Raw genomic sequence first — 27,537 nt, forward strand, 5'->3', positions numbered from 1 at the left:
CCATCGATAATCAAATGCTGGTGCGAAGGCCAGTAAAGTCCCGTGCCTTTGTAGGAGCTGCGCCCTGATAATCCCATATGGATTAATATCTCCGTAGCGGCCCGTGCCTGCTTGATGCGAAGCCTGTCAGATGTGCTGCAGACGGCAGTTCTCTCGATGCTGCATCTCCTGGCGCATCAGCCTCGAGTGGTCTACCACAACTGTGGTTGGTCTACCACAACTGTGGTCAAACTATACTCGGGTTCCAAGCTCTGCAGGATAGTCTCCCTTGACCGTTCACTCGCGCAATCCATCATAAAGCGATCTAACGATCATTTCCAATAAAAGTCTTCCACCCTCCCAGCGGCCTAGATATAATCCACATTCCGCCACTTGAACTTCTTATTCGCTCTGTCCACCGGACGATTCTGGAACTGACTGCCATGAAGCTCAAACACAAGCTCGTCCTTCTTCTGAGAATCAGCACTCGCCTCCCCAGCCCCCGCCGCCCCATCAGCATCATCCGCCTCAGGCAAAGGCACACTAAACCGGAAAATAGTCTGCTCCTTAGGAATAGCTAAAACAAGAACCACATTAGCAACACACCCAACCCAAACTTCATCATCAAAAGAAAAGAAGGGAAAAAAACAAAACATACTCTTAACCTCATCCCCCCTCGTAACCACCACAAACGTAAACTTCGTATCCCTGACCACAATCCCCCTAACCCCAACCCTCCCCTCACACCGACTCCTCACGACCTCCACCTCCGCCCCATGAAAATCCGCACTGGAGAGCTTACTCCCATGCGACAGCGGCGTCATGGGCGGCTTGAATTTCTTCTCCCCCAAGTCCAACATATCCTGCATATACCGCACCCACATGCCATGCAGTTCCTGGAAAATCGCATACTTGCATTCTTCCTTGGGGAGGTCGTACAATCCCGAGGCGCGCTTCTGGCGCGCGGATAAAGGCTGCGGCTTTTGTTTGCGCAGGAAGTACTCTTTCTTGCGCAGGCGGTGGAGGCGACGCCGTGAGCGGTTGTCGGCGGGTGTTGGGGATGTTGGCCGCACGTAGAGAGGCTTTTGTTTTATGCGCTCGGTGAAGAGTTGGCTTGCTGTGTCGGGGGAGTGCGCGCGTGAGAGGAGGGTGTGGGCGATGTGGGGTTTGGGGGTTGTCATTTTTGTGGATGGTGATGGTTCTGTGAGGGAGAGGAAGGGGGTATGTGTTGGGGATTGAGTGGTGGTTTAGTGGTGGTGGTGACGGAGTGATGGATGGTGTTGGTGTTGGAAAATTGGTGGTTATCGGAGTTGCTGATAAGATCACATGCTGATTGGGTTGGGTCCATCGGTTGGAGATGTATGCTACTCTTGCATTCAGCATCAATGCATCGGGATTAGAATCCCAGGCAAATTCTTCTGTTTATATGATTTGATGAAGCTACAGGATTGTCAATGAGAGGAGATTGATGAGTTTGAAGTACCTTCAACGCCAACTGTGCTTGGTGAAGCTAAGTGAAGGCCTCGCCTACGAATTGATTGCCATAGCGAATAGCTCAATTTTGACGATACTATAGTGATTGCTAAGCTAAAGACGACTTTTACATCATGAATGCTACATTTGTTCTCTATATAACTCCTGGACTAGGATTACATACATATACAGTCCCCGCATCTAGTCTTGTCTGTTAATCTACGCCTCCACAACATCAACCTATGCGGCAAAGAAGCCCTCAGATCAGAACATAGAGCACGATGTATCGCTCAGATAACATGACAGCTTAATTATTATATATGGTATGCTATGTGTTTGACTGTCCGCCTCGTTTTGGGTCACATTATGGTTGCCGATCATCCCTCGGCATGAATGTCTTCCCCGCATATCGGCACCAACTATATATACTACTACCAAGTATCGATGATGGGACAACCCTACCAGATTGCCCATCCAACATCAATCAAAATGTTCGATCCAAGCAGCCTACCTCCATTCCCCTCCTCTATTCCTACAGCTCCTCTGCTCCGTCTCTCACTTTCCAAATTACAAGCCCACGATGCCACGGAAACCCACAACCTCCTACAAGCCTGCAAAGACATCGGGTTCTTCTACCTCGATCTCCGCGACGCCGACGAGGGCATAAACCTCTTAAAAGACGCAGACAAGCTCTTCCCAATCGGCGAACGCCTATTCGACCTTCCCCTGGACGAGAAGAAGAAATACGACCTCGCCAGGCAGAACTCCTACTACGGATACAAAGCCCAAGGCGCCATGATAGCAGACAGACAGGGCAACCTAGACGGGAACGAATTCTACAATGTCCCTACCCCCATCCCCATTACACCCTCCTCCACACACTCCAACCCCATACTAACACCAACATAGGTCTCCAAAGACGACATCCTAACCCTCACACCCTCTCTCCCATCCCCCCAAATCATCCAAGACTCCCGCCCCCTCCTCTCATCATTCATCCAAACCTCCCACAACATCGTAACCCTCCTCCTCTCAATCCTAAGCACCAGTCTCTCCCTCCCCTCCTCAACCCTCCCCAACCTCCACCGCCTAACTTCCCCAAGCGGGGACCAAATCCGCTTCATCAAGGCCCCTCCTACCACCACCACCACCACCCAGAACAATCCCACACTAGGCGAACACACCGACTTCGGCAGCGTCACCATTCTCTTCAACCGTCTCGGAGGCCTGCAAGTCCTCCCTCCCGGAGCGGACGCAGAATGGACGTACGTGCGTCCCCTACCCGGCCATGCTATTATCAATCTGGGTGATGCGATGGTGAAGTTCACGAATGGGCTGTTTCGGTCGAATATCCATCGCGTGGTTGCGCCGCCGGGACAGCAGGCGGGGTTCACGCGGTATAGTCTGGTGTATTTTGCGAGGCCCGAGGATGAGGTTCCTTTGCGGCGGTTGGAGTCGGAGAGGATTCCGGCGTTGGGGGAGGGCGTCGTTGAGGAGGAGATCAGTAGTAAGGAGTGGGTGATTAGGAGGGCGTTGGGGAGGAGGGTGGATTTGGGAAGGCCGGTGGATTATGAGAAGGCGGCGGGGACGGAGGGGGTGAGTAGGAGGTTGGGGGTGTAGGGTTGGTAGTTGCAAAATATTCCTAATGATTTTCATCTCTGGGAGTGTTGGTCACAGGTGCTTTGTTGGGAACGGAGAGGCTTTTTTATATGATTCTTGCTGGGTCTGGTCGATGCGTGGAGGGGTATACTAGAGGGTCATGTCGATCATAAGAAGTAGCCAGTATCTAGTGTCTGTAGTTTATATGATGAACCATATTGTAAACGATAACTAGAGCCTTGGTAGCATTACTCATTTGTTTCTTCAATCACCTTGTATTCAGACATTAGGATCACAGCACAGTCAACTACTACTTTACTCAAAATCATCAGGATAATCATCCTCATCATCGAATGGCAAACCATGCACATCCGACATGCCGCGTCCACTAGGTTCCTGGATCCTCTGCATTCGGTGTCTCGACTGAGACTGATGAAAGGCCATTTCATCAAAGTCATCATGTCTATCAACTTGCCACTGCTGAGCACCAGTAGTTCGAGGAGAGCCTCCACCCACACCACCTACAATATCATTCGCACGACCACCACCACGACGCCGATTCCTCGGAGGCGACATAACCTCCTCAGAAGCCCTCATAGTCTGCTGGTTATAGCCAGAGGAGAATCTATGCAGAGTCCGGTCACCCGACATATTAGGCACCCAGTCATCCGATCGTAACCGTTCAACAAAAGCGCGATGCGCCATATCAGCTCCAAGGACCCGCGAGACATAGTCATAGAATTCCTTGGACGCAGCTGCAACTTGCTGAACGTGCTTAACCTGCAGAAACACGGGCTTGGAGGTTTCCTCGGCCTCGAATTCCGCCAGCGCGATAGCGGTTTGACATCCGTTGCGAATTTGTCGCCCGTTCCAGCGAGTTCTGGATTTACTGTTCTGCTCCCAGTTGGCGTCAGCCCACTCCAGGATGGGGCCGGTGTCGATGGTTAGTGATGTCTTTCGAGACTTGGCTTTTTCTAGATTCATCTCCCAGATCGCGTGGTTCTGGCCTTTGTTGAGCCCTGGGTAGTAGAGAGCTAGGTGAATGCGAGAGACGAAGGCTTCGTCGAAGGATCCTACTCTGTTGGTGGTCAGGAATAGTAGGCCTTTGTAGTATTCTAGTACTCGTAGGAAGACTTTTCGTTTGAAATGTCAATGTCAGTAAGGATGGAGAATCCTGTCAAATAGAGTAGACGGGGGATATGCTCACCTGATACAATTGCGTTCCTTTCCAACTCCGTTTTGCTGCGCGCCGCAAGGAAGACGTCGGCTTCGTCTAGTAGTAGGACGCAATTCCACGCCTCAGCCTGGGCGGATATACGATTCAGCTTGTCTTCCACTACTTCCGCGCTTGTCCCCAAGTCACCGCAGGTAATCGGATACAGTGGTCTTTCAAGCCAAGCAGCCATGCATTCAGCAGTCGAGGTCTTGCCTACACCCGGCTCGCCGTGGAGCAAGATAATGAGGCCTTCTCCTTTTCCTCTGACCACGTCCGGATCAACTTGCTGGCTTTCTCCGTCCTCTTTCGACTTTCTATCTGCGAAATGGCGCTTCACCTGCGCGTAGAGCATTCTCTTGTGACCAGGCCGCAATTTGAGATTCTTCCAGCCATCGTCGGTAGGAACAGGACGCATGCGTTCGAGGTCGCAAAGTGCCCAGCGGCGGCGATGGAGATCCCAAGCGCAAGCACGGTCGGGCATCATAACGAGCTCATCATTGCTCCAGAATTCCTTCCTGGGTACTTGCTGTTCCGGGGCAGACTCTTGCCGAGCCAGGAAGGCATCGTCGCGGATGAAGTCCTTGGTTAACTCTGCGTCCACCCAGTCGTCGTCGTAGATCGTTTCGGAAGACGATCGAATATATTCCTTAGACTCGCGGTTTGCTAGTACTTGGATATACAAAGATTCGGATACTTCGCTTCCTGATCCTCCCATGGTACTGGGAATCGACAAGCTGGGCACCCACTCCTGGTCTTCGTTGCGGGCTGTTTTGAAATCAACAATGATATTACCCTTTATGTAGTCGGTTCGTCTGTTAAAGCTTCCCGGGCAGGATGCGCCATCCATGTGGCATGTTAGGGTGGACCCCGAATAGAAACGATGTTGTGGGGTAGCGAAAGTAGCAAAGAGTTCGCCCTGCTTCAATAACTTATCGCGCAGCGCTGGGTAATCGCCCACAAACTGAGTCGGAACTATGCCCAAAGTCCGAATCGGGCGCTCTCCACTGAAGTGAGGAAGATGAAAGTCTCGTGAAAGCACGCCGAATTGCTCTCCATCGTATCCAATCTTATAAAGTCGGATGATGAAAGGGTTAACCCGTCCGGAGTAGCTGGAGTCCAGGACTGGTCGTCCCTCAGAAACCTGCAGCACTTTCCATATACTTGGACGATTGGTTGGCTGGACATGTGGTGCACTTTGCTCCGGAGTGAACCAACAAACCACCTGCATACCTGGGTGGAATAGATACCATAGATTGCTGAAAGAGATTGCTGGGTCAATTGTCGATGGGCTTGGAGTGAAGTTTTTCAGTAGAGCACGATGGCGGCTTATTACCGGACTGAGATGACGATCCATGAAACTGACAAGGCAGTCGAGCGCGCGAAAGGCCTGACGAGAATTAATTGGCTCTTTGCCTGGTTCTAGAGGTGCAGGGTCATCGAGCTCCTCATGCCCACTTGCTATTTGCCATCTAGCAGCTAGCTGTCGATGCCGCTCGCGTATCTCCTCGTCATATCCGACGAGTACTTTGTATGGGCGTAAGACGACAAATGGGGCAGGCTGGTCAATCTTGGAAACAATATCCCTCAGAACGGACGCTAAAAGACTGGAGTTGATTCGAATACGCTCAGGGAGATCGTCTTCGGCGCCGCCGGTATCTAATTTGGGCTTTGGATCTCCTTCTGATTTCTTTTCGTTCTCCTCAGCCCTTATCAGGGCAAGGATTCCGAAGCGGCGGATGCTTCTCTCGGTTTGCTGCCAGCAGTATTGCGCAGGGCCCTCCAAGACATCGATGACGTGACGTTTTTCCTCGGCATACATCGTCTTGAATTCGTTCCATTTCACGTAACGGAGATCCATAATAACATCATCGGAATCATCGCATGGGTAATGCCTGGACTCTTCGTCTTCCGTACCGATGGAAACAGAGCCATCACGGCTGTGGTTGTCATCTTCCTTATCATTTGCAGCTTGCTCGGGAATCTTAGCATGGTTTTCTTCGAGACTTTGTATTCTAGCGCGAAGGTCCTGCAACTCTTTCAACAGCTCCACAGTGGCGTCCTGGTTCAATAATTTCGTAGGGGTATCGACCGGGATCTCCAGTACCGGTTCTTCAGTGATGGTCACCATGCTGGGATGATATTTCCAGGTGTAAATCAGATCGACTGGCGAACGTTCATGAGAAGCAAAGACACCACATTGAAGGGCCAAAGACCATGATGCGTGTACCGCTCTTCTGAGTGTGGCTTTATATGCCTGTAGGCTCAGCACAACTCCGTTGAGACAGTTGAGAGGAGACGTGCATTCTAGCCAGGAAAAATAGCACTGCACATGTAACCCATAACGAAGCTAATTGTAGTTCGGGCCCCCGGAAATGAAATCTGGCAAATGAGAAGCTGAGGATGGTGGTCAATACGAACTATCCCTGTCTAGGGTCGGAGCCTCGGGCTACCGTGCATGAACTACATGGCGAGACCGTGTCCAACATGCAACACTCGTTCAGCTTTGGGGGATGGCGTTCTTCATGAGCCGTCATTGCATGAGACAAACGGTATCCAACCACTCTTAATCCAGAAGAGCTAAGAGTGGCTGGCCGAACAGCCTGGAGATAGCATCTGGCACAAATAAAAGCGTGAGTAATGCCGCAATTGCACGGCTTCCCCGCCTGTAAACCCGCATGGAAGGATCGATCTGCACGTTAGCGTATCTATAGCAGTAGGGAATGCTGTCATACTTCTCCGCGGGCTGGACTTTGCTTGCTAGTCAGTTTGACCTTCTCGTACGGGTAAGTCCGTGGATAATTAGGGATCCAGCCCTCAAATGTCGATAAAGGCTGAAAATGTCAGGCCGTAAGTCTCGTTTACGGCATCCAATCTACGTACTTTACCGCGCGAGAATGCCAAGCGCGGAAGTCATCCACCTATAGGTCAGCAAGGAAGTTATTCGACTACACCTGTCTTTGTGGCTGAACTATGCGTGCTAGCCAACCTGGCCTGATCACGCGGGGCTCATATAGCCGTCTGTAAGACGAATGAGGCCCACATATCTATCATGGTGAGCCAGATAACGAAGGCAACAGTAGCTCTGAGGAAGGCAGTAAAACCATCATATCCGCAGGCAAAATGGAGTCATCTTTGATGCCTAGAATGAGTCCGGAGCAAGAAACTCACATGGCAAAAAGCTGGCTTAGAGGACATGGCCATCGACTCCGGTTGCCGCTTACCCACAAGACCCAGCCACAGCCATCAGCCCCGATCGAACCCGCAAACACCCAGCAAGATCTTAAGGAAGAGTGAGGCGATATGATGCTCCTGTCCCACCATGTTCTGACCCTTTTATTTTAGTATTGACGAGGTAGATGAGTTTTGCCAAGTCATCCAATGCTATTCGAACGAGACAAAGAGTAGTAGTGAGCATGATGCTAGACATGGGGGCGTAAGGTTCGACATATATGGCGCGCACAGCTGGAAAGAGGTAGTTAGCATCGTGCAAGCGGTCGAGAAAGACTACAACCACAGCGCCACTGGTTGGAAGGGAGCTGCGAGATGGGCCTTTCGCAAACTCGGTGAGCATGCAGAGGACTTCAACCCTTGGTTGGACCTTTTGCCGGATGACAAGTATTTTAGCATTGCTTGTGGAGGGCTCAAGATAATACTTGGTGTTAGTATACTCTGTCCCTAGCTTCATGCGTACTGATTGAAGTAGATGGCAGCGCGAAGAAGCGAACAGCGGGAGGTTATTCTTGCATTCTTTGCTGAAATTCCAGAAATTATCTTCTGGACCGATCGCTACCATTCTCTTTTCCAGGACGAGGAGGATTTGAAGTCCTACCTGTACGAGTTTTACCTCGCTCTCCTGGCCAGAATCCAGGGCACAATTGCAGCGTTGGTGGATGTATCACTGTGTAGGTATTATCGGCGTTTAGCTGCAGCGGAGATGACACAAATCCAGTCCTGTACTAACATGCATATTTGAATCAGGGAGAAAGATTATCTCGGGTCTGAGTGTCAAAAATGCAGACAAATCGCTTGGACACGTCAACCAACGCTTCACGCGGGCCAGGACCCAGCTCGACAAACATCTCCAATTCGTGCGCGATCGGCTGCAAGTGGATACAAACCAACGAGTCGTTTATATTAAGCCAATCGTGGACGATCTTGCAACAGGGCAGAAAAAAGTGATTCAGCAAAATTCAGATTTGCGGAATGACATGCGCGAGGGCATAAATCGACTGGAAAGGCGGTTGAAACCATGGGGCATTGTCGCGGAGCAGATGGAGCAGGTCCTTCAGAATGAGTTGCAGAAAGCGCAGTGTAGGTTCTTAGTGCTATTTCTGTTTAATACAGACATTGACCTTGCATTTCAGGGCGAATTAACAGGGAGAACATACAACGAGAGAATCGGCAGTGGCAGATCCTGCGCCAAGGGTATCCCAGAAGTGACCTCTACTTCTTCCTTCGCTTGAATGAGCAGGACGTGCGGCAGCAGCTTATTCAAGACCTCGATGATACGGGTCGTGATGGACAAGATATTGATATGGCTGCTCAAACCCACGCTCAACAACTTCTCCGTATGCCACAATTTCAAGATTGGATCCGGTCTGACCAGCCAGACATGCTCCACGTCGACGGAAACTGTGACAACTATGCAATGGCGAGATGTTCTCCATTCAGTCTCCTTTGTTGCGTACTTGTCCACGAGCTACTACAGCAACCACAAGCCCAGGTTCTATTCTTCTTCTGTGGACTGCACAATCTGGCTGGGGAGCCCATGGCAGGGCCGGTAGGTCTTGTCAAATCGCTTATCATACAACTGCTTCTGGATAGGGACGATAACTATGATCTCCTTTTTTTGACCATTGGGCGGAGAGAAGAAGCGTTGTATCAAAATGACCTTCCCTCCCTGTGTGAGACATTGAGGGAAATGCTGGTCCAGAACCCTTCCGCTGCTCTTTTCTGCATCATCGACGGTGCATCGATCTTCGAGGTGCGAGAATGGCATGAAGAGATGGAGTATGTTGTTCAGCAGTTGTTCAACCTAACGACTGATCCGGACATTGCAACGGTGTTCAAGGTACTTATCACGAGCCCGGGTATTAGCCGACTCGCAAGTGGTGTACCTCAAGAATGTCGCCTGTATGTGCCAGAAACCAACGAGAGGATCTCGGATGCGGGCTTCCGGAGCCCGGAGGCATTTCAAGACGAAGTTTATCGACGTCGAGATGACTTGGCAAATACTGCGGAAAGATATGAGGTCAATCCATATGAGGCAATGTACAAGGTGGACATGTATAGTGAGGAATATGAGTAGAAAGTGAGCAGGCACTATTAAGAAGTATAATCGATCGTAGTAATGAACTATGATAACAACAATTCTTTCGATGAATATCAGTTGTAGAGTTGAAATTAATATTACGGTTGGAATTATTTGCAGTTGCAAAAGATAGTACTTACGCATGTCTCCATACTACACTGCTCTTTGATATCCTATATCCACACAACAACAATGACCTACTTGGTACAACATTCACTCGAGCCAATTTCCATCATTTCTTGCCGCCACTGAATCATTACTAGCATAGGAGCAAATATGCCACTCGCTCACCTCATCTAGCTATATTTGCCCTCAATATAGCCAGCTACTTACATCATAAAACGTAAAAGACAACAAACATGACAAAACCAACCAGTAAAAAACACAATACACCGACGCAACATACCAGCAAGTACAACCCTATGGTAAATAACAAATGTAGGCTGCCTAATAACCCGCCAAGAAGGCAACTACGCATACATGCATGCACAAAAGGAATGAGTCAGAAAGAAGCAGAATCAAACCCGGCCCACTGGCACATCTTTCTTTTTTAATTTCTTTTTCTTACAAGGATGAACTCCTATTCGGTTCCGGCCCGTTGGGTCGCCATACATGAAAAAGAAATGTCCACATTGATCATCTGAGTTTTTGCTTTCTTTGTTTTATTCTTGTTTTTGCTTTTATTCAAGGTTTGGTGGCTCGGGTCGGTGAATACATGCTTAACAAATAACTTAAGATGAGTGTGAGTATCTGTGGGTTCGGACTTGGTTACTTTCTTGGGAGGGGTGCGTTGGATGGCTTGTTCCTTTTTATTTGTTGTCAGTCTTATATTATGTTTATTATATGTTACTGTGGTGGGTTGTGTGGTCATGCTACTCTGTATAAATGGCATGATAAGAGCAAAATCAGATAGATATTTAACCAACACATTCGAATCCCGTGTATTCCGTATCAACAGAGTTTACCAGGATCCCCCATCCCAAGTAACCCTGACCCGACATGCCAAGAAAATGATCATGCAATGCATGGATTGCCCTGTTTCTGGTTGATGGCAATCAGTCAGTTGACAAATCGCCAGATACTTCCGGTAGGCAGGGTGGCTGCAAGAGAACCCTTCCACCAGAGCGGTGACGATTCTTTCAAGCAGCAGGCAAGCACCTGGTGATTATGCGAGGGTAAGCGGAGAAAAAGTAAACATGATGGCTGGGAATGACGCAAGTGGGCGGATCAACGCGGTTATATACAGGATAAGTCTTTACTTGGGATGAGTGTAAAGTATTGAAAGATCGGGAATTTGTCATTGAGTTGGTTTTTGTATGTCTCTAATGTGATTATTTTCAACTTTCTTGTGTTTATTGCTGTATATGATCTCCATGCTAGGAAGTGGCTTTCTTTGAATATCTCGTGAGATTTATTCAATTTAGGATACTCTTGAGCATTGTAAATATGTATCAATCTGCATTGCATTAAGTAAAAGATTTCAGAGGAATAAGGAAATCGTCCAAGATACTCAGTAGATATCCGCAATTCTCCGGCGGGTCGTCGACGGACCGGACCGTTTGGAGTGACCCATGGTAACTACAATGTATTTCCATGTATACCTCAAGGTATGATACTTACAGTGGCAGTTTGAGGAAATATGTATATAGATAAGGCATGCCATGATCATCACCAGGATGACGCTTCACGACTCGGAAGATCGGCCAATTTGAAAGAAGCAAGAATTATCTAGCCCCCTTGATCGACGTAAGGGGCATTCTCCTGAATACAAAATTGTCATCATCATGATAAAGTAAAGTTACACAAGATTATCAGAAACCCTTCCGTAAGTATACACCGGATTTTGTCAGGGAAGTATACACCTGACACTCATTCCGCCCTTCGTGTCGACAATATCTTTTTTGGTTGCTTTACCAAAAGAGGCAACATATTGCGTTAAGAGGCAAGGTTATGAAGCCTTAAAGCGATTCGATCTACTATCAATCATTAAAGATGCGATTTGCTGGAACATAAATGAAACACTTTTTTGAGTTTATTCCTAGACAGTCTTCCAGGCTGTCCGCTAGCTGTCAATGGAAGAGGAGCCTTGCACATCACACCTCGCGTTCTTCAGGCTATTGCACAGCCTTTCAACCAAACATATAGTGTTAATCAAGTCATTGCACAGCTTATCCACATACTGATTCTCCTCTCTTGAAATCCATACATAATGCACATCTCCCTTCTCCTTAAGCCGGCCATCGAGAACCGCTGCTTTCTCAAGGAGATCTCGATTTGCTAACTCAATTCCTTTACGATTTATCCATCCGTTATTGATCCACTTGTAGATCCACTTCTCCATACAATTAACTGCAAATGTCGAGTCGGAGTAAATCGTGACATCCAGCCGAGGATCCGAATATAGATGGTCAGATTTATCTAGAGCCATCCTTAGACCGAGGATTATGGATGTGATCTCGGCTCCTTGATTTGTCGGGGCGGGATGTGAAGGTAATACTTCTTTTGTCTCCCTATGAAATATACCGGACACGCTCTTGAAAGCAGCGGCTGCAGCCCCGATCGAGCCGGGCTGGCCGTTGGCTCTACAGCCACCGTCAACGTGGATCTTCATGATGTAAACCATGGTGTGATGGTGGTTCGAGAGGAGGACGTGGGATTAGGTCTATGACTACTGCGGATACGCAAGCCTTCTTGTAGGCGCCTCCAGGCATCCAAAGCGTGCCTTTCCGCGGATATCTCCATTGGCTGTATAGTATCAATCCCAGAGGTTTGTCTGGGTACTCCATGAGATCTTAGAAAGTTGGTGCTTCGAATATTTGAACGGGCATTTCCCGGAAGATTCCCTGTGTTTGCAATGCGTGATTAACTATTACCTCTTTCATGTTTGTCAGTTTTTCCAAGCAGATGTCTCAAGCTATTGGCAAGTCCCAAGATAGAAAATGCTGATAGATAATTCTGATGCATCTGAGAAGATCACCTAGTTGTCAAACCTTACTATACTGTGATTGAAACGGTTTCATGCTATCGAGCTACATATCAACTACATAAGATGTACGAGACCAGTATCTTAGTGTAAATCACTAGTATGATAATATACAATAACATTGTCTGCTATTACACCCTCATTCCAGTTGCTTTCCTGTCATATTAATTCTCCTTAGCCGGGGTGACTCTAGTACTAGTCAAACCTAACAAAAACCATTATAACCATCTCGACTCGAGACACCACCCCTCATAAACACTGTAATTACCCCATCCCTACTTACATCCACCTGCAACCCACATCTACAAATACCCTCCTCAATCCACCAAATAATCATCCGATCATCCGACGCCCACCACCCCAGAACAGGAAACACCCCCTCCGACTGAGCCAGAGCATTCCATTCCATTACATCCGATCCCGAGGACCACTCGTAGAATAACACTTCCGTTACATGGATGAAGTGGATCCCCGGGTAGGCAAGGTATTACCAGATATGGATAGGCACATTACCTAGTAGGTAGAGACGGGTACGGGTAGAGCAGTTAATGGGTACGTACCTTTGTACTTTTACTCTAGACTTACGCGGGAGTCCGTGCTATCCTACCTGAGTATTAGGTACTTTAGGTATCAGCGATAGCGTAGATCGCCAGATAATAATAACACTAGAGAAGTAATCTGTTTCCTCCCAGGGACTCTAGCGAGTCATGACATGACATGTTGATATCGGGGAGAAAGGAAGAATAGGGGGAAAGATCGGGGTGTGGGAGTGGGAGTGGGAGTGGAGGGAAGATCAGCATTGGGGAATTATCCTCTTCGGGGTAAGCGTAACGGCTGGTAGTCTGTTACTTTTTTGGGAAATAGGATGTACAGACTACAATAGGGTGGGTGTAGTGGATGTGGGGGGGATATGACAGCTGGATTATGATTGATTTGGAGTTCTGGGTTACCTGGTACTTACTACCTACCTACTTGTACTTAAAGGGATAAAAGGTGTAAAGCAATAGTAGAATTTGTATAACTTGAGTACTAGTATAAGTTATGAATTACATCTACACCATACATCAATTCATATAATGCAAAAACAACATTAATCCCTACTTAATTGAAAATACACAACTCCATACAACCTCTAATTCCAAAATTGTATCAAAAAAAAATATGTACATATGCCCACTGTTAAGTATAATAATAACACCCGGAATATAACCTACAGACCAGACCAGCACAATGCCGAAAGAGTACTATACTGCTGCTGGTGGTGGCACAACACCCCCTCACTCACACCACACGCACCAGGCCACGCCAACAACCTAACCCAACCCAACCCAACGGGTCACTCAATTCCATCGCTTTGGACTCATCCATCCCGGTACTTAACATACCGTCTTATGCATCGGCATTCCGCATTGGGTCCTTGGCACAGCGAGACTACCGTCTACCTGCGTATTCATGTGGGGATTAGTAGACCCTATTCCTGGTTCAATATGACGATAGTAACTTCAACTACATTTCTTTGTCTTGTGGTAAGATAAGTACGTTACACAATATTTATTCATCTACCTATGTATCTACAAAGGTGAGTGAGTGAGTGAGTGTCAAGACCCACTTTAACTACTTCCTTCCTTCCTTCCTACTGTGTAGTGTGTACACAGTACACAACTGTAGGATAAGTAGCTGAGATTTTATTTCCTCACATTAATCAAGAAAATGAATAATCTTCATAATATAAGCACTATAACCCCTCCCTTCCAACAGCCTACCTAGTACCTACTACTAACTAGCACCACACTACTACCATCCCAATTCCCACCATCCGTCCATGAATGATCCGTGCATGAACATGAACATGAACATCCGCTATCCGGCCGAAGCCTCCTCTCCTTACGGGATTTGGTCGGCGTTTGCAATTCGACACCCCAAGAAAAATTCCACTATCTGCGCGAGTCAGGGGTAGCATGTCGCCAGCCTCATTGGCAGTACACACGTATCGAATAATTTATTTTAGTGCGTAGGGGCTATTCAATTTTTTAATTTATCGGGGTTCCGGTTTGCTGGGTCCGGGAAATTGGATCAAATCAACTTTAGCTGGGCTGTAATCAAGTTAGTATCTAGTATACACACCGCGTGAGGGATGTGATGTGGGCAGTGTCTGCATCCATCCATCAATTCATATGCACAGTGCTCGGAAGAGGATAACCAAGTCACCGGGAGTAGTAGGACAGGGAAAAGTACTTCCTGCCCAATGGACAATTCCAATCAAGCCAAGAGAGCTTTGCTGTCACACACACTCCCTCTTTTCTTACTATAGGAGAATTTACCCCCGTGCATCATGCGATGTGCAGTCAACTTGCCGGATGAGAAGAAGAAAGACAACGCCAAAGCGCCCGGGAACCGGACCCGGCCAACATCATTCTTGCGGGGCAGTGGAGCTAGCTGGGTACCCTGGCCACTGGGCCAGACCCCCGATGAAAAGGATGGCTGGCGTGGGATCGAGCAAACATCAGCTTGGCCTCCTGAATCCATCCCTCCAGTATACCGTTACTGCTGCTGGTTATTGGTTCATACGCAGCGGGGCGTACCGATTCCCACCGTGCCATTTAAGTTGGCACCACAAGTGGCTCCGGTTGACCCGTGGCTTTGGCCTTTCCCGACCAGCTGGCTGACTAGTGGCTCCTGCTCAGCTTAGTTTGCAGGGCATTGTGCCACCGTCCAGCTGGTTCGCCACGGCGTCCAAACTAAGCATAACAAGAAGATTACACAACAGGGAGTAACCAGGAAAGAACCGGGTGCCACAGAGTAACATCGGGATTCAACCAATGCTAGGTCCGCCAACCATCGTTGCATCTCAGTGCCTTGTGGCATCGAGCTGCAAAGGGTAGATGCTATTCTTGTCGTAGGGGTGCGACCACGTAAGTGAACAGACGCAGCTAGGCAGCCAGTGTAGGCCTGACTTGCCATTTGCGCTGCAAAACGAAGTAGATTGATTGTATACCAGCCAACTATCTACCCAGTACTGATCCTAACCTTTGCCAATCGCTCTTCAACCCGTCGAACAATCTCGGGGTCCGGTTTCGGCTTGTCTCGGCGAGGTCTGGAATGTATTAGCACTGCGTGGGCCACCTTAGCATGTATGACTTACGGATCTCGTATTGTTTCAGGTCCCTTCTCTTGCCCGCAACCGGAGCAATTCCTCTCTCCCGATCGGTACAATGTCGAGCACTTGTGACATGTATAGCGTACTCGCTGCCGCGCCTTCTTCCACGTCCGTGCAGGAGGTTCTGCGGGAGCATCGACATCGCCAGGATAACCATGCGGGTATTTGCTGAGTTTAGGTCTTAGTTCATTAGTATAGACACCTTCAACAAATGCAATTGGTCTGGGGTGGACGCACGGGTCGCGAGGGCACATTGTGCACCGAATATGCTGGCAAGTACTGCATTCCGTAGCATCCGGAGCGAACACAGTGCTACACTGATGACATGTACGGCGGACTCGTTGTCGGGTCGGGTGGTGGATGACATCCTGGCCGCCGGTGCGCGAAGGCAGCGTAAGAGGAGGTTGCTTGGGTTTATGCTGCACAGGGACAGTTTTGTGCAGTTTCTGCGCGACAATGGCCTGGAGGGCAGCTTGGGTGTCGTCCCGGTGGTCGTTGGTCTTGGTGGAGGGGTGGTGAGGGCAGCTCTTGCAGCGGACGTGCTGGCAGTTGACACAAACTTTGTTCGGGCCAAAGGTGGTCTGGCAGCGATGGCAGGTACGGCGCACTCGCATTCGGATAGGTCTGACAACACGCTGCACGGTCGTATCGCTAGGGGACCTCCATTCTCCAGGCTCCAGGGTCAATCCGTATTTCGCAAATAGAGCCCGCGCCTTCTCTTCTTGAATGGCGCCCCAGTTGGTGAAAACGGTCGCATCGGGTGTAGCTTTGACGGTAGGAGCCTGCGGGATACGTTGGGGACTGTAACGCAAGTCAGTGCCACAAAGTAACCAGAATTACTCGGCGATGAACATACGCGGGAGCTTGGCTTGGCTCGGGCTCTCTTGATTTCTGCATGACTGGCGAGGTGGTCCGGACAGTCGAGCTCCTCCTCAAAGCCATCTTCATGCGCTTAACATATTTCGACAAGCCATCATGCTTGCCTTCATTGGAAGGGTTGGGATCCTGTTGAGTCGACATTTCTCCGGTAATATCGACGATCTTTATTATTGCTTGCCGGTAGTATTTAAATCAGATCATGTGTGGCGTCGCACGACATCGACAAGGCGGGTGACTGGTTTGGCGGTGTCGGAAAAGGTCGAACAGTGTAAAGACACTTTTGGTGTGGGCGCTATTAATTCATACCAGCTGGAATCGGAAGGGATGGTGTTGAGTAATTATGGCGGTGATGGTAGGAATTCTGGGAAGCAAAAGCGCCGAAGAGCGACTACCCAGATCGGGGGGGGGGGGTAACGACAAAGTGGGTGGAATAAGGTGGGAAACGAGGGAGCCACCGGTTAAGTATGGCAGGTCGCACGGGCGTGTACCGTAACCGTAGGCTTGGGACAACCCGACAAGACGGTGAGATGGGTGAGAAAACCCAACAGGAAGGGTCGCAGGGAATTGGAACAGCCTGGGGGCAAATCCAACGGGTGATTGGCTGAAGGGCGGTCAGATCCTGTGGACCGGGCGTGGATGAGATGTCCGATGTAAAGTATAAGGTGTGTAAAGTATGTAGGGGAAGGGAGGTGACGTTGTGAAAGGATGGGTTGCAGTGGTTGCAGTGGAGGTGGTGGATTGCACGCTGGGAGCGGAACAAAAGTCACCGGCCAAGATGGTGGAAAACTGAAGATTCACGACTGACTGACTGACGGGGAGGAGAGGAAGATAAAAAGAAGGCAACGACCAGCGCGAGCCGAACGTCAAATAGAAGCCGAACAGACTTTCTGGGGGAACCGGACGAGCGAGAGAGGGGTGGGTAAGGAAGTGGTATGTAAAGTAACAGTCAGTAAGTAAAAGTAAGAGTGGCAGGCGCCTAAAGTAGTAACAAAGTATGGCACATGGCTTCTCACCCGACACTCTTTTCTATACCGTTGTAGTTATTTTCAGTTTATTTTAATTTCCCTATCCTCTCTTTAATTTTATTCTCTTATTTTTGTATTTATTTTCCTTTCTTCTCCCCTACTTGTATTGATATGCACCTTCTAGATTCACCTCTGCTTTATTAAGGACACCAACGGACCAAACATTGACATCAACCGGAGCCTCTACTAACAAAGTCAAAACTATGGATTAATTCCCCCCACCCACTTATAGCCACCCAGTCTATTCTCACTAGGAAGACTCCATACCCAGCTCCTATCGAAAATCAACTGCCTGTTCTCCGTGAAGAAACCAACGATCAGTTACCATGGCAGGAAGCAGCACGATCCGAGAGGGAAACAAAGGAAGTAAAGTAAAGAAGTAGCAGAAACGCTAGAATCAAGAATCAAGACCGATTAGGCAAAGCCGTGCACCTCTGTTTTGCCGATGGGCCAATCTGGTCAGGAGCTGGTTGGTTGATATACGCCTCTACATCCTCATGCAGCATGATGACCAGCAACTAGCGGGCGAACCGATGCGACGGGGCGCTTTGGGGGGTAGAAAGATGGAGTCTAATGCCGTGGCACCCTACCCACTCTGGAACAATGCCCGAACCCACCGCGTCTCGCCCGCGGGTCTGAAGAAGGTCGCGCCGGAAGGGGTGTTGTTCTGTATTTTGCTGATCCGGAATATTATCAGTTCGATGCTCCTGATCTTGAGTGGTTTATAAAAGTTAGGAATGAACAGGAACATGACATCCTTTCATATCCGCGTGGTCGGAATCGGATGCTGCTGCTGCTGAGGATGATGTCAGCTGGAAAATGTGAGCGGTTACCAAACATAACTACCGTGTATTTTCCGGGATATGCTTCAGACAACCAAAGCCCGTGTATTTTACATTTTGTCACATACCCCAACAGCCACGAAGCTGCAAGAAGACGATAGTGATGGGAATAATAGCAACACTCTAGTACGGAGTACAGAGTACATAGTGGTCAGTTATTAACGGTCCAAGGCTACCAAAAATGTTTCTGTGCATGGACTGGAGAGGATGACAACTGATTATGAGCAAATGGAGAAGAACCCTTACGTAGATGGCGGTGCCGCTGCTGCAGACAACATGATGAAATGAATCATTGGGGGGTGCTTTACCCTGGCTCGGTTCGGTTTACTTCAATTTCACGCCAGGATAGCGATGCGCCGTTCAATCAGGAAGCCCCATGAAGGAATACCTCCTGAGCTGAGACTCAACTCACTTCGACCGAAGATCCGGCCGAAGGACAGACAACTTCTTCTAAGGAGCGAAGCCTACCAATTTATATTATATTAACTGTACCCGGGAACCGATTCCTAGTGAGAACTCAAAAGAATTGCAGTGTCATCATTGTGTCTGTCTCGACTGGTGTTGTTCACAAACGACTATCCCAAATCTTCCAACAATTCATGCATAAATTCTGGTGTGACAATAACTTCTGACATTCCCTAGGAAGGATAACAAGGGACCAACTTATTTTCCAGTCTTGACTACTACAAAGTAAACCCCGATATTGTAGACATCTCTAACAGTCTAACTACGTATCTACTCAATCACAACGAACTAAGTCACAAAGTAGGCTAAGTCAGTCCTACCCGCCCGGAAATTCTAGACTCCCTGAACCAACAACTCATCACACAACGCTGAAACCATAGTATGTACTAATGTACGTCTCCATACCGAGGTATCCCGACAGATTGGTCTAGTTACTTACTCAGTGTAAATACAGCATTCCATTCATCCATACAGCTAGACCATGCATTGCATAATGCATGACACCACACCACACCACACCACGATTTCTACCCTACCCTACCAAAGAAAACCAAAAAGAAAAAATAAAATAAATTAGAAACGGCAACGGCTTCATGCAGCCTGTCTTGTTCTGCTGCAGTGTAGGCGCCAACTCAACACGCTAGATAAGTACTTACTTACCTGCACATTCATTCATTCATTCCTTTGTAAGTCATAGGCACTGACCCTGTAAGTAAGTATGTATGTAAGTATGTATCCAAGCGGAAAAAGTTACTAGTAGCACGTAAGTATAAGAATTTGTCAGTAGTGAAGAAAAAAAAACATGAAGCAACGGAAGAACTTTAACTTGCAGCTGAGCGCCTGACGGAGTAGATCGGAGAAATTATGAACCTACCGGATTGCGTTGGAGGGCTAGGTTGGCTTTTTGCTCCACTGGTTTGTTTGTACTTTGTAGTTGGAGGGTGGGTTGGTGTTTTGTGGGTATATAGTAAATAAGGATTATCTTTGTTGTTGTGGACACTGGACACATCTTTTGATAGTGATGATGATGGTGGTTGTGGTGTTGTTATGCTTATTGTTGGAACCGTGGTTCTGGTTTTATTATTGCTCCTTGCTTTTGAGGGAGGAGCTTTTTGTTGTTGATTGTTGATTCGGGAAACCCGACCGGAGGTACTTAGTCGTAGCTAAGTGACAATTGAGTACTTAGATAGTAAGTAGATAGGTTAGAAAGATAGCCGACAGTCAACTATCAACTAGACTACAAGATACATAAGTACTCCTCTCTATTGACTTCACCATCGTACCGAATATCCGGAAACCAAACAATAAAAGATGGAACCCGGTGCCAAACACCCGGGTACACTGGACTCGATCTATCAGACATCAGCACTTCATCACACCTTAGAATACTTAGTAACCCGTAATCTGCAGGGCTGAATAATTAATTAATATAACTACAACAAAGAAACAAAAAAGAAGCAATCATGCTGAACATCACACCACACCCCCTTAGTAATCAATCAATCAGTCAATAAGCTTCAAACACAGCTGACCGACCACCGATCTCCGTCCGGGTCAGTCAGTCACGAAGTAAGAAAAAGAGGGAAGGGGTTAAGTAGGAAAGGGGAAGAGCATGTACCCAATCATAATTCAGTCTTATTCTGTGTATGGTGCAGAGTGCAGACAGGCCCGGGATTTCCAGTCCCAGCGCCGCGGAGAGCACCGAACACAACTGAACCTTCAACCTACTCCGTAAAGAATGTCGAGGGGGGCTGTCAGAACTCCTGCCTTAAGAGGAATGGTGAGATGTTGGTGTAGTGGAGATCCATTGGGTGTGTGGGGGCCGGGTATGGAGCTAGTATTGATGGTGTTATTTATGTATGTATCATGTATGTATGTTGGATTGGTTTTACGAGTTACTTAGCTATGTACTAGTTAGCTTTGGAGAAGGGTAGATTAGGATAGAGGAGGTAGAAGAAGTATGGAAGGTTCTATGGCTTCGATTGATTAATTGATTGATGTGTCTTAGGTAAGTAGAGATACATTGTGTTATCTCGTGATCATGTGTCTGTGTCTATGTTACATTGCATGCAATTATCATTTCTACTGGTCTACCTTTGTCCTTGTAGTTCTACTACATCTCATTCACCCGGAAAAGGTATCCCAATAATATGTTCAATCTCATTTCACCTCACCTTATGAGTGTAGGATGAGATATTTTCCCTCATCCAACCTAGACACGTTCAATTCAGTAACACTTATCTTATTACTGGCAATCTACCCGACTGCTATACACCCTTCCCTCGACATCACCATCATCCATTAACTGATAGAAATCAAGCAATGACAACATCTACTCCGCACCCCACAAAACAACACCATACACTATAGTAGATACTACTACAGACAATCCCTAAGTAAAAAGTAGATAGATATCCCCAACAAAATAAACCGAAACAAGAAACAAAAAAACAAAAAACAAGGTTCAAGGCGCATATTTGCCCGAGTGGATCCAACCCAACCCAACCAGATGGTTCAGTTTAAACTACTAAGTAACTTATTCCCAGGATAGAACATGTCAAACAGTCAAATCTGGAAAAGGATTCCGTGATTACTTTCTATCTACTGAAGTAGGCGGTTCTTACACCTTGTGTGTATGTGTATATCATGGTAAGGCTATTTTATCGATAGTTATGCAAGGGATTACAAGAGTTGGTAATGACAAATCCTGTCGGGGAAATTGTGATTGCTTATGAATCGTTTTGGGGTTGTTTTTGGGTAAGTAGATATGTTTTATGCCTCGGTTTGGTTCCTAAAAGTACTGTGATGTTGTGTTCAGTTCGTGAAAGACTACTGAGCTCCTATTGAGGTATCCGAATCTAACCTGTTCATGTATACAATGCCAGCACTATAATTATAATGTAAACGCAGGTCCTGAATGACCAATGAATAGGCCTCAGAGCCTACCACACGGTAGTATGCCTAATCCGCACTTTGCAGCTTCGACTCGATCGAGATAATATCATCCTCCTCATACACCTCAATCACCCGGTTAACCTCCGCCGTATTGCGCATCAACTCGACAGCACCCGCATACATCATGCGCTGATTCGGGTTGCAGTTCTCGGGGAGGTAGTAGAGCATGACGTAAGGAACCGTAGGACGGCCGGAAGCCTGATGCCAGAATTATACGTTAGGTCTATTTCACTTGTCCAGTTGATATATATAGATTACTCACCAAGGTCAGGGGATAGCTGAGGAGGATAAACCGAGGAGACGATTCCGGAAGCTCATCGGCTACATCCTCCATCTTGGAGTAAACCTCGCCATCTTCAGGTCGAATCTCCTGGGTCTTGTTATCGATGATATCTGTCAACCTGTTGTCAACCACCCATTGTTCTGGTATCCGACGTGAGGCGAACAAGTTCGCGCGATAGCTGGACGGTTGTGCTCGTAAGATAGATAGGTAGGTAGGTAGGTAGAGAGCGGGGCTATGGAGGAACGACAGGAGACGGGATCCTACAAATAATAGCCTGCGGATCCTTGGCGCGAGAGGTTCCCAAGCGGAACTTGCGAAGCTTTTCTTTCGTCTCGGGGGAGAAGGAGTATAGTCGTGATTCAGACTGCATGGAGAGAAGCTCAGGTTAGCAGGGGGGAGGAAGCGGGCACGCGATGCGGGGCAGTCCAACCACTTACCATGTTGTGAAAGGGTGATGCGACAGCAGGGCGGAAGCAGAAACAGGATATTCGGAATTGCGCTAGAAGCAAGAGGAGTAAAAATCGGTAAACCCCCAGACGGGATGTGAGCGGGGATGGACGGGGGAGCTATCTGGTTGGGGATGAATTTGACCGAAGAGACGAAGGAGGAACAAGCAAGTGGTGGTTGCTCCGCGTTTTCGGCCCGGTGGGATGAAAGGCGCGGCACTTCTCCACCTCCTCCTCGCTCTCCTTCACTTCCCATTCAATAATTCTCCTCCCCGCCCGCGCTTGTTTGTTACTCCGCCATTCTTCTCCTCCTCCCTTCTCCCTCATGTTCAGTCGTCTCGGTCAAGTCGCCCGCCATCTTACTCGACCGTCTCTCAACCTCTCTTCCACGCCGACCTTCACCTCGCCCTCCCTGACCCCGCCCCTGCTTCGTACACCATCCCCCAAAATGACATCATCCGTCCTCCCGAAGAATAAGAGGACCATTCACACGGCGGCATGTCTGATCATTGGTGACGAGGTTCTTGGTGGAAAGGTAAGAAGCGAATAAGTTGTCTGCTGTTCAGTTCTTTTCCATGTTCCCTTAGGCATCGTGCATACCCACGTCCTTGGCTTGGACTGACGATTTCCGAACTGCCAGACCATCGACACCAACTCCGCCTTCTTCGCCAAGTTCTGCTTCTCCCTCGGCATCCAACTGAAGCGCATTGAAGTGATTGCCGACGATGAGAGCGAGATTATTGAAGCAGTGCGACGTATGAGCGACCGCTATGACTTCGTCGTTACCAGTGGAGGCATTGGCCCAACGTCCGTACACCCCCACATTGATTAACATAACCCCCACGCGATATGAATACTGCATATGGCTTGAAAAGCTGACTGGTATATGATGTGAATCGCAAAAGCCACGACGACATCACCTACGAATCGATAGCCAAGGCCTTTGGTCTGAACCTAAAGCTTCACCAAGCCGCCTTCGAGCGTATGAAGAAGCTCTCCAAGCCCCATCCCATGCAACCAAACTTCGACTGGGATACTCCCTCACCTAGTCTGACGGCGAAGCTGCGCATGGTCGAGATCCCTCACGACGAGTCTGTGCCTCTGGAGGAACAGGCCGTTTTCGTTGCGGATGATATGTGGGTGCCCATTGCTATCGTCAACGGCAACGTTCATATCCTTCCTGGTGTTCCTCGTCTCTTCGAAAGGCTACTCGAGCATCTCAAGCCGAATTTGTTGCCTCGCTTGGTCAACCCGGAGGGTAAGGGCATCTATCGCTACCTGTTCAGCACACCACTCCCGGAGAGTACGGTCGCCCCCTACCTGACGGAACTTGCTACTCGTGTTGCTTCGAAGAACATCAAAGTTGGCAGTTACCCCCGGTGGGGTAATAAGCGCAACACTGTGACTCTGGTCGGCACTGACAAGGAGTTCATGGACTCGCTTATCGCAGAGGTGGAGCAGAATGTCGAGGGAACCAAGGTAACTCGAGAGGATGAGCTTGACCCTCCCTCGGACGCTGAGGAGGGCAAATAAGTGAACGTTGGCGGTTATAGTATGTCTTTCCAAACAATAGTTGCTAGATTTGTAGACAATGACACGCTATTCCGAATATGTCATGGTAGCAGAGTTGTCTGGACTTGCGTAGATGCGTTATTCTCGACAGTATCCATCTACATCTGCCATTAGAACGCGTGCTGTTTAAACGTACCACTCACCACTCAGATGTTGTTAAGGTTCGAAGACCAGCCACCAAATCTCCAAGACATCACCCAGTAACCCACTATAAGATACTAACCACAGAAGAGAAGAATGAAGGCTTATTCTCGGAGACCAAAATTCCAGAATCAAATAAGATTACCCAATAGTTCAAGTGTATACATGAAGGAAGAAAACCAGACAGACTAAGATAGAGATGCTAAGGCGCGCCGCTGCTGAGTGCAGAATAGGGGAAACAAAACCAGAGACAGACCAAAACGAAAGAGGGGAAGAGGGAAGAAGGGAAAACGGGCAGAGACGTTAGGTGGCACAATGATATCGCAACGTCTAAACACCTGACAGACGGAAGTATCAACGTGCAGTTCATCTCGCCGAAAAAGGTTCAGCAGGTGAGATCCCGCCCAACAGAGTGCAAAGTTGGTAAATGAACGAAAGGACCAAACGTATCCCGGATGCATATAGGAAAGAGATCAATGAAGATGAAAGTAGAGACGAAAAGTTAAGATAATCAGCGGTTGCTGAATGTGCAAAAGATCTGAATTGCTCGTCCAGCGTGGCCGACAAGACGAAAAGGAAGGATGAATCTGCAGCTCCGGATAGTACCACAATGCGGACCGCGACAATAGCGTACCTATATTAATGCACAGATCTATTGACAGGCTCCGTTCTCGTCCTTTCAAAGATCGAGAAATCGTCAAAGAAAAATCAATCTTCCAAAAAGAGGTAATAATAATAAACAAAATAGAGGAACAAAGGGGGAATCGAACGTTCATGGAGACGATGGCGGCATTAGGGTGTGAGAGCAGACATCATCTGAGAGTGAGGCTCGTATGGTATAATGATCACAAAATCAAAACGCGTTGACAAGCCACATGTTGCAGCAAGGCAAGTGGCCCGTCTCTGTTGCTGACCTCTCTTTCCAACCGGGGGTGACTGTATGTGTTTTTGCTTTCCTTCCGTATCTCGACCTGTATGTATTTCTTTTAGATCCAACGCCTGTCCCATTACATAATTATACATTTTCCACAGCAGCCAGCGTCATCGCCAGGCTCGCTGACGTCCATTTTTCCTTCCGGGGCGCGTGAGCCGCCACCCGCGCCAGACGGGTACGATGACATCTCTTTGTTGAACCGACGAATCTCGCGCACCAGGTCGTAGAAAGCGTTCTCAACGTTGATACGGGACTTGGCGGATGTCTCGATGAACTTGCAGCCGAACTGCCGTGCTAGAGCCTCACCCTCTGTAGAGATAGAATCGTCAGCCAAAACCTCCCGCGACAAGCAGATGCTAGGCCAGAGAACCCACCTTCTTCGGAAACAGCCCTCTCCTTTTCCAAATCGCACTTGTTGCCGACCACGATGATGGGGAAGTAGTCCTTATCCTTGACTCGCAGGATCTGTTGTTGGAAAGTCATAATTTCCTCGAATGATTGGCGCGACGTTATCGAGTAGACGAGAAGGAAACCTTCGCCGGTTCGCATGTACTGTTCACGCATCGCCGAGTACTCCTCCTGTCCGGCAGTATCTAGGACGTCCAACAATGCCACCTCCTCGTCGATGACGCACTGCTTGCGGTAGGAATCTGTTCAAACACGGATCGAAAGATAAGCCACACGGTCGGAAAGGTACAGCAGAGCTCAGCGCCCACCTTCAATTGTCGGGTCATATTCATCCACGAAGTGGCTCTGGATCAATTGGATGGTCAAGCATGACTTTCCGACACCACCACCACCGACGACGACGAGTTTGTATTCTCTTAAAAACTATATGCGACCGAGAAGTGAGCGATTCGTCATGTTTCCGGGGGGGCGAGGGAGTTCGGAGAACATGGAGAGAAAGTGAAAGTCGGGAAGGGAGGTGACAGGAGGCACATGGAAGCTAATGACGGAAAGTGGAAAGCGCAGCGACAGGGCTTACCTTTGAAGCCATTCTGGTAGGTTCTGGCTTGGTATTATGCTGTGAGGGAGGGAAGGGGAAAGAGGGGGAGAGAAAGAGAAGCGGTTAATCGAAGCTATCCCAACAGGAGCTGTGACAGCGGGTCGAAGGAGCAGCAACACAAATTTCTTTTGCAGAAAGAGACAAGACGAGCAAGAGTCGGGGCCCAGGTCGTCGGGGGTTTCGCGCAAAGCAAAGGCGCCTAAAGGGCAGTCCACAGCAACGGCGGGTCTAGTTGATTAGGCCATGCTTAAAGCAGCGGACTGGGGGGGTAGTAGAAGCAGAAGTGCGTGTGGGAAGCAGGATCCAGGGGGGGGTCGTGGAACTTTGCAGGCAGGCGGGAATTGAAGGCGAACCGGCAGGGTTTCTGCGTAGTCTGCAGTTCGTCTTGACCCAATTCGTCCTAAGCGACCAGGGAAGATGGAAAGTCAAAGGGAACTACTTAGAACACCTTCGAGAATCAGGGTGGATTCAAGGAGGAGAAGAAGAAGAAAGAATAAAAAAAGAAAGTAAAAAGAAAAAGAGGGAAAAGGGAAAGCGAATGGGGTGGAGAGACTTGGGGAGGGGAAAGGGGAGGGAGGAGACACAGAGAGAGAGAGAGAGGATGATGATTAAGGAGAGTTAAGCCAACTGAGGAACGGAGGTGGGGATAGGCAGGGCAGCCCAGAAAGGAGGAAGAGTCTAGATAGTCAACTACTGAATACTAACTAATTAGTAGTGGACAGACAGACTGTCCAGTAGTAAGTAGTAAGTAGTAGTATGATTGGAGAGGGATAATTCCTTCCAGAGAACACAAGCCAAAGTCACAAAATGAAATAACTATGTAAATAATAATTATTAACCGCGGGATAAGCGCCTTGATTGGTGTGGAACAACCCCTACCGACGCAGTGAAAAGAGCGCACTTCCATGGAGAAATTGATATGATGCGGCTGCTGATTGGAAGGAAGGGGATGTCGAAGGTTCGCCAGAATTAATCTTACCATAATCACTAATGATATGATAATCCTCCTAGTGCAGGAGTCGGTTAAGTACAAAGGTCCTAGTCTTATCTGACTACTGCTGCTGCTGCTACTGCTGGTCTTAAAAACAACAGCTTGCCTCCGATTAGTGGGTAGGAACTATGAGTACTTACTGAATTGAAAGGGGGGAGAAGAAGGGAAGGGGAGAGACAGAGAGACAGAGAAAGAGAAAGAGATGAGCAGTGGGTGTGGCATTAACCGGCAACGCGTGTGGATTCCCACCAATCCAGCCAACTGTTTAATTTCACTGGTC

The 27,537-nt window shown here is 48.3% G+C and overlaps 9 protein-coding genes across 9 annotated transcripts; 3 read left to right on the forward strand and 6 right to left on the reverse strand.

Annotated features, from left to right (window-relative positions):
* Positions 1 to 347: 347 nt before the first annotated feature.
* BO88DRAFT_345718 (RNase P/RNase MRP complex subunit) lies at positions 348 to 1,160 on the reverse strand (the record flags this gene model as incomplete). The annotated part of the gene is made up of 2 exons (XM_025703309.1): positions 348 to 556; positions 638 to 1,160. 2 exons carry the CDS (start codon positions 1,158 to 1,160, stop codon positions 348 to 350), a joined length of 732 nt encoding a protein of 243 aa, XP_025560501.1.
* Positions 1,161 to 1,917: 757 nt separating this feature from the next.
* On the forward strand, positions 1,918 to 2,997 carry BO88DRAFT_406722 (putative oxidoreductase, 2OG-Fe(II) oxygenase family; the record flags this gene model as incomplete). The annotated part of the gene is made up of 2 exons (XM_025707230.1): positions 1,918 to 2,295; positions 2,362 to 2,997. Coding segments are annotated over exons 1-2 (990 nt in total), but the record flags the coding sequence as incomplete, so codon positions are not given.
* A 292-nt stretch (positions 2,998 to 3,289) lies between these two features.
* Positions 3,290 to 6,876, reverse strand: BO88DRAFT_393045 (AAA family ATPase). The gene is made up of 2 exons (XM_025705090.1): positions 4,259 to 6,876; positions 3,290 to 4,184 (listed from the first exon to the last, which is right to left on the reverse strand). The coding sequence occupies exons 1-2, from the start codon at positions 6,393 to 6,395 to the stop codon at positions 3,367 to 3,369; spliced, it is 2,955 nt and encodes a 984-aa protein (XP_025560503.1). The 5' UTR covers positions 6,396 to 6,876; the 3' UTR covers positions 3,290 to 3,366.
* A 456-nt stretch (positions 6,877 to 7,332) lies between these two features.
* On the forward strand, positions 7,333 to 9,608 carry BO88DRAFT_437168 (uncharacterized protein). Its single transcript, XM_025709613.1, has 5 exons — positions 7,333 to 7,557; positions 7,610 to 7,925; positions 7,971 to 8,169; positions 8,246 to 8,578; positions 8,632 to 9,608. The coding sequence occupies exons 1-5, from the start codon at positions 7,388 to 7,390 to the stop codon at positions 9,573 to 9,575; spliced, it is 1,962 nt and encodes a 653-aa protein (XP_025560504.1). The 5' UTR covers positions 7,333 to 7,387; the 3' UTR covers positions 9,576 to 9,608.
* Positions 9,609 to 11,640: 2,032 nt separating this feature from the next.
* Positions 11,641 to 12,495, reverse strand: BO88DRAFT_469199 (ribonuclease H1; the record flags this gene model as incomplete). Its single annotated transcript, XM_025711612.1, has 1 exon — positions 11,641 to 12,495. Exon 1 carries the CDS (start codon positions 12,199 to 12,201, stop codon positions 11,641 to 11,643), a length of 561 nt encoding a protein of 186 aa, XP_025560505.1. The 5' UTR covers positions 12,202 to 12,495.
* Positions 12,496 to 15,237: 2,742 nt separating this feature from the next.
* Positions 15,238 to 16,738, reverse strand: BO88DRAFT_469217 (uncharacterized protein; the record flags this gene model as incomplete). Its single annotated transcript, XM_025711613.1, has 4 exons — positions 15,238 to 15,655; positions 15,704 to 15,898; positions 15,956 to 16,519; positions 16,575 to 16,738. The coding sequence occupies 4 exons, from the start codon at positions 16,736 to 16,738 to the stop codon at positions 15,568 to 15,570; spliced, it is 1,011 nt and encodes a 336-aa protein (XP_025560506.1). The 3' UTR covers positions 15,238 to 15,567.
* A 5,039-nt stretch (positions 16,739 to 21,777) lies between these two features.
* On the reverse strand, positions 21,778 to 22,853 carry BO88DRAFT_114221 (GMF family protein). The gene is made up of 4 exons (XM_025701293.1): positions 22,605 to 22,853; positions 22,432 to 22,531; positions 22,147 to 22,277; positions 21,778 to 22,082 (listed from the first exon to the last, which is right to left on the reverse strand). The coding sequence occupies exons 1-4, from the start codon at positions 22,605 to 22,607 to the stop codon at positions 21,891 to 21,893; spliced, it is 426 nt and encodes a 141-aa protein (XP_025560507.1). The 5' UTR covers positions 22,608 to 22,853; the 3' UTR covers positions 21,778 to 21,890.
* A 35-nt stretch (positions 22,854 to 22,888) lies between these two features.
* On the forward strand, positions 22,889 to 24,221 carry BO88DRAFT_406729 (flavin adenine dinucleotide pyrophosphatase). Its single transcript, XM_025707231.1, has 3 exons — positions 22,889 to 23,148; positions 23,254 to 23,420; positions 23,519 to 24,221. Exons 1-3 carry the CDS (start codon positions 22,939 to 22,941, stop codon positions 24,144 to 24,146), a joined length of 1,005 nt encoding a protein of 334 aa, XP_025560508.1. The 5' UTR covers positions 22,889 to 22,938; the 3' UTR covers positions 24,147 to 24,221.
* Positions 24,222 to 25,333: 1,112 nt separating this feature from the next.
* On the reverse strand, positions 25,334 to 26,257 carry BO88DRAFT_427777 (Ras family protein; the record flags this gene model as incomplete). Its single annotated transcript, XM_025709034.1, has 4 exons — positions 25,334 to 25,569; positions 25,635 to 25,910; positions 25,977 to 26,091; positions 26,246 to 26,257. The coding sequence occupies 4 exons, from the start codon at positions 26,255 to 26,257 to the stop codon at positions 25,334 to 25,336; spliced, it is 639 nt and encodes a 212-aa protein (XP_025560509.1).
* Positions 26,258 to 27,537: the final 1,280 nt, after the last annotated feature.

This window comes from Aspergillus vadensis (assembly GCF_003184925.1).
Source record: "Aspergillus vadensis CBS 113365 unplaced genomic scaffold BO88scaffold_20, whole genome shotgun sequence".
Lineage (NCBI taxonomy): Eukaryota > Fungi > Ascomycota > Eurotiomycetes > Eurotiales > Aspergillaceae > Aspergillus > Aspergillus vadensis.

What these genes read in the sequence shown, in the direction of transcription:
- BO88DRAFT_393045 (XM_025705090.1), bottom strand. Translation starts at nt 6,395, where the DNA reads ATGGTGACCATCACTGAAGAACCGGTACTGGAGATCCCGGTCGATACC. An exon ending in AAGGAACGCAATTGTATCAG is followed by an intron (nt 4,185 to 4,258) that starts GTGAGCATATCC and finishes TCAAACGAAAAG; the next exon opens with TCTTCCTACGAGTACTAGAA.
- BO88DRAFT_437168 (XM_025709613.1), top strand. Translation starts at nt 7,388, where the DNA reads ATGGAGTCATCTTTGATGCCTAGAATGAGTCCGGAGCAAGAAACTCAC. An exon ending in CAGCAAGATCTTAAGGAAGA is followed by an intron (nt 7,558 to 7,609) that starts GTGAGGCGATAT and finishes CTTTTATTTTAG; the next exon opens with TATTGACGAGGTAGATGAGT. An exon ending in GGCTCAAGATAATACTTGGT is followed by an intron (nt 7,926 to 7,970) that starts GTTAGTATACTC and finishes TGATTGAAGTAG; the next exon opens with ATGGCAGCGCGAAGAAGCGA.
- BO88DRAFT_114221 (XM_025701293.1), bottom strand. An exon ending in GGATCCGCAGGCTATTATTT is followed by an intron (nt 22,278 to 22,431) that starts GTAGGATCCCGT and finishes ACAGGTTGACAG; the next exon opens with ATATCATCGATAACAAGACC. An exon ending in TCAGCTATCCCCTGACCTTG is followed by an intron (nt 22,083 to 22,146) that starts GTGAGTAATCTA and finishes TTCTGGCATCAG; the next exon opens with GCTTCCGGCCGTCCTACGGT.
- BO88DRAFT_406729 (XM_025707231.1), top strand. Translation starts at nt 22,939, where the DNA reads ATGTTCAGTCGTCTCGGTCAAGTCGCCCGCCATCTTACTCGACCGTCT. An exon ending in ACGAGGTTCTTGGTGGAAAG is followed by an intron (nt 23,149 to 23,253) that starts GTAAGAAGCGAA and finishes CCGAACTGCCAG; the next exon opens with ACCATCGACACCAACTCCGC. An exon ending in AGTGGAGGCATTGGCCCAAC is followed by an intron (nt 23,421 to 23,518) that starts GTCCGTACACCC and finishes GAATCGCAAAAG; the next exon opens with CCACGACGACATCACCTACG.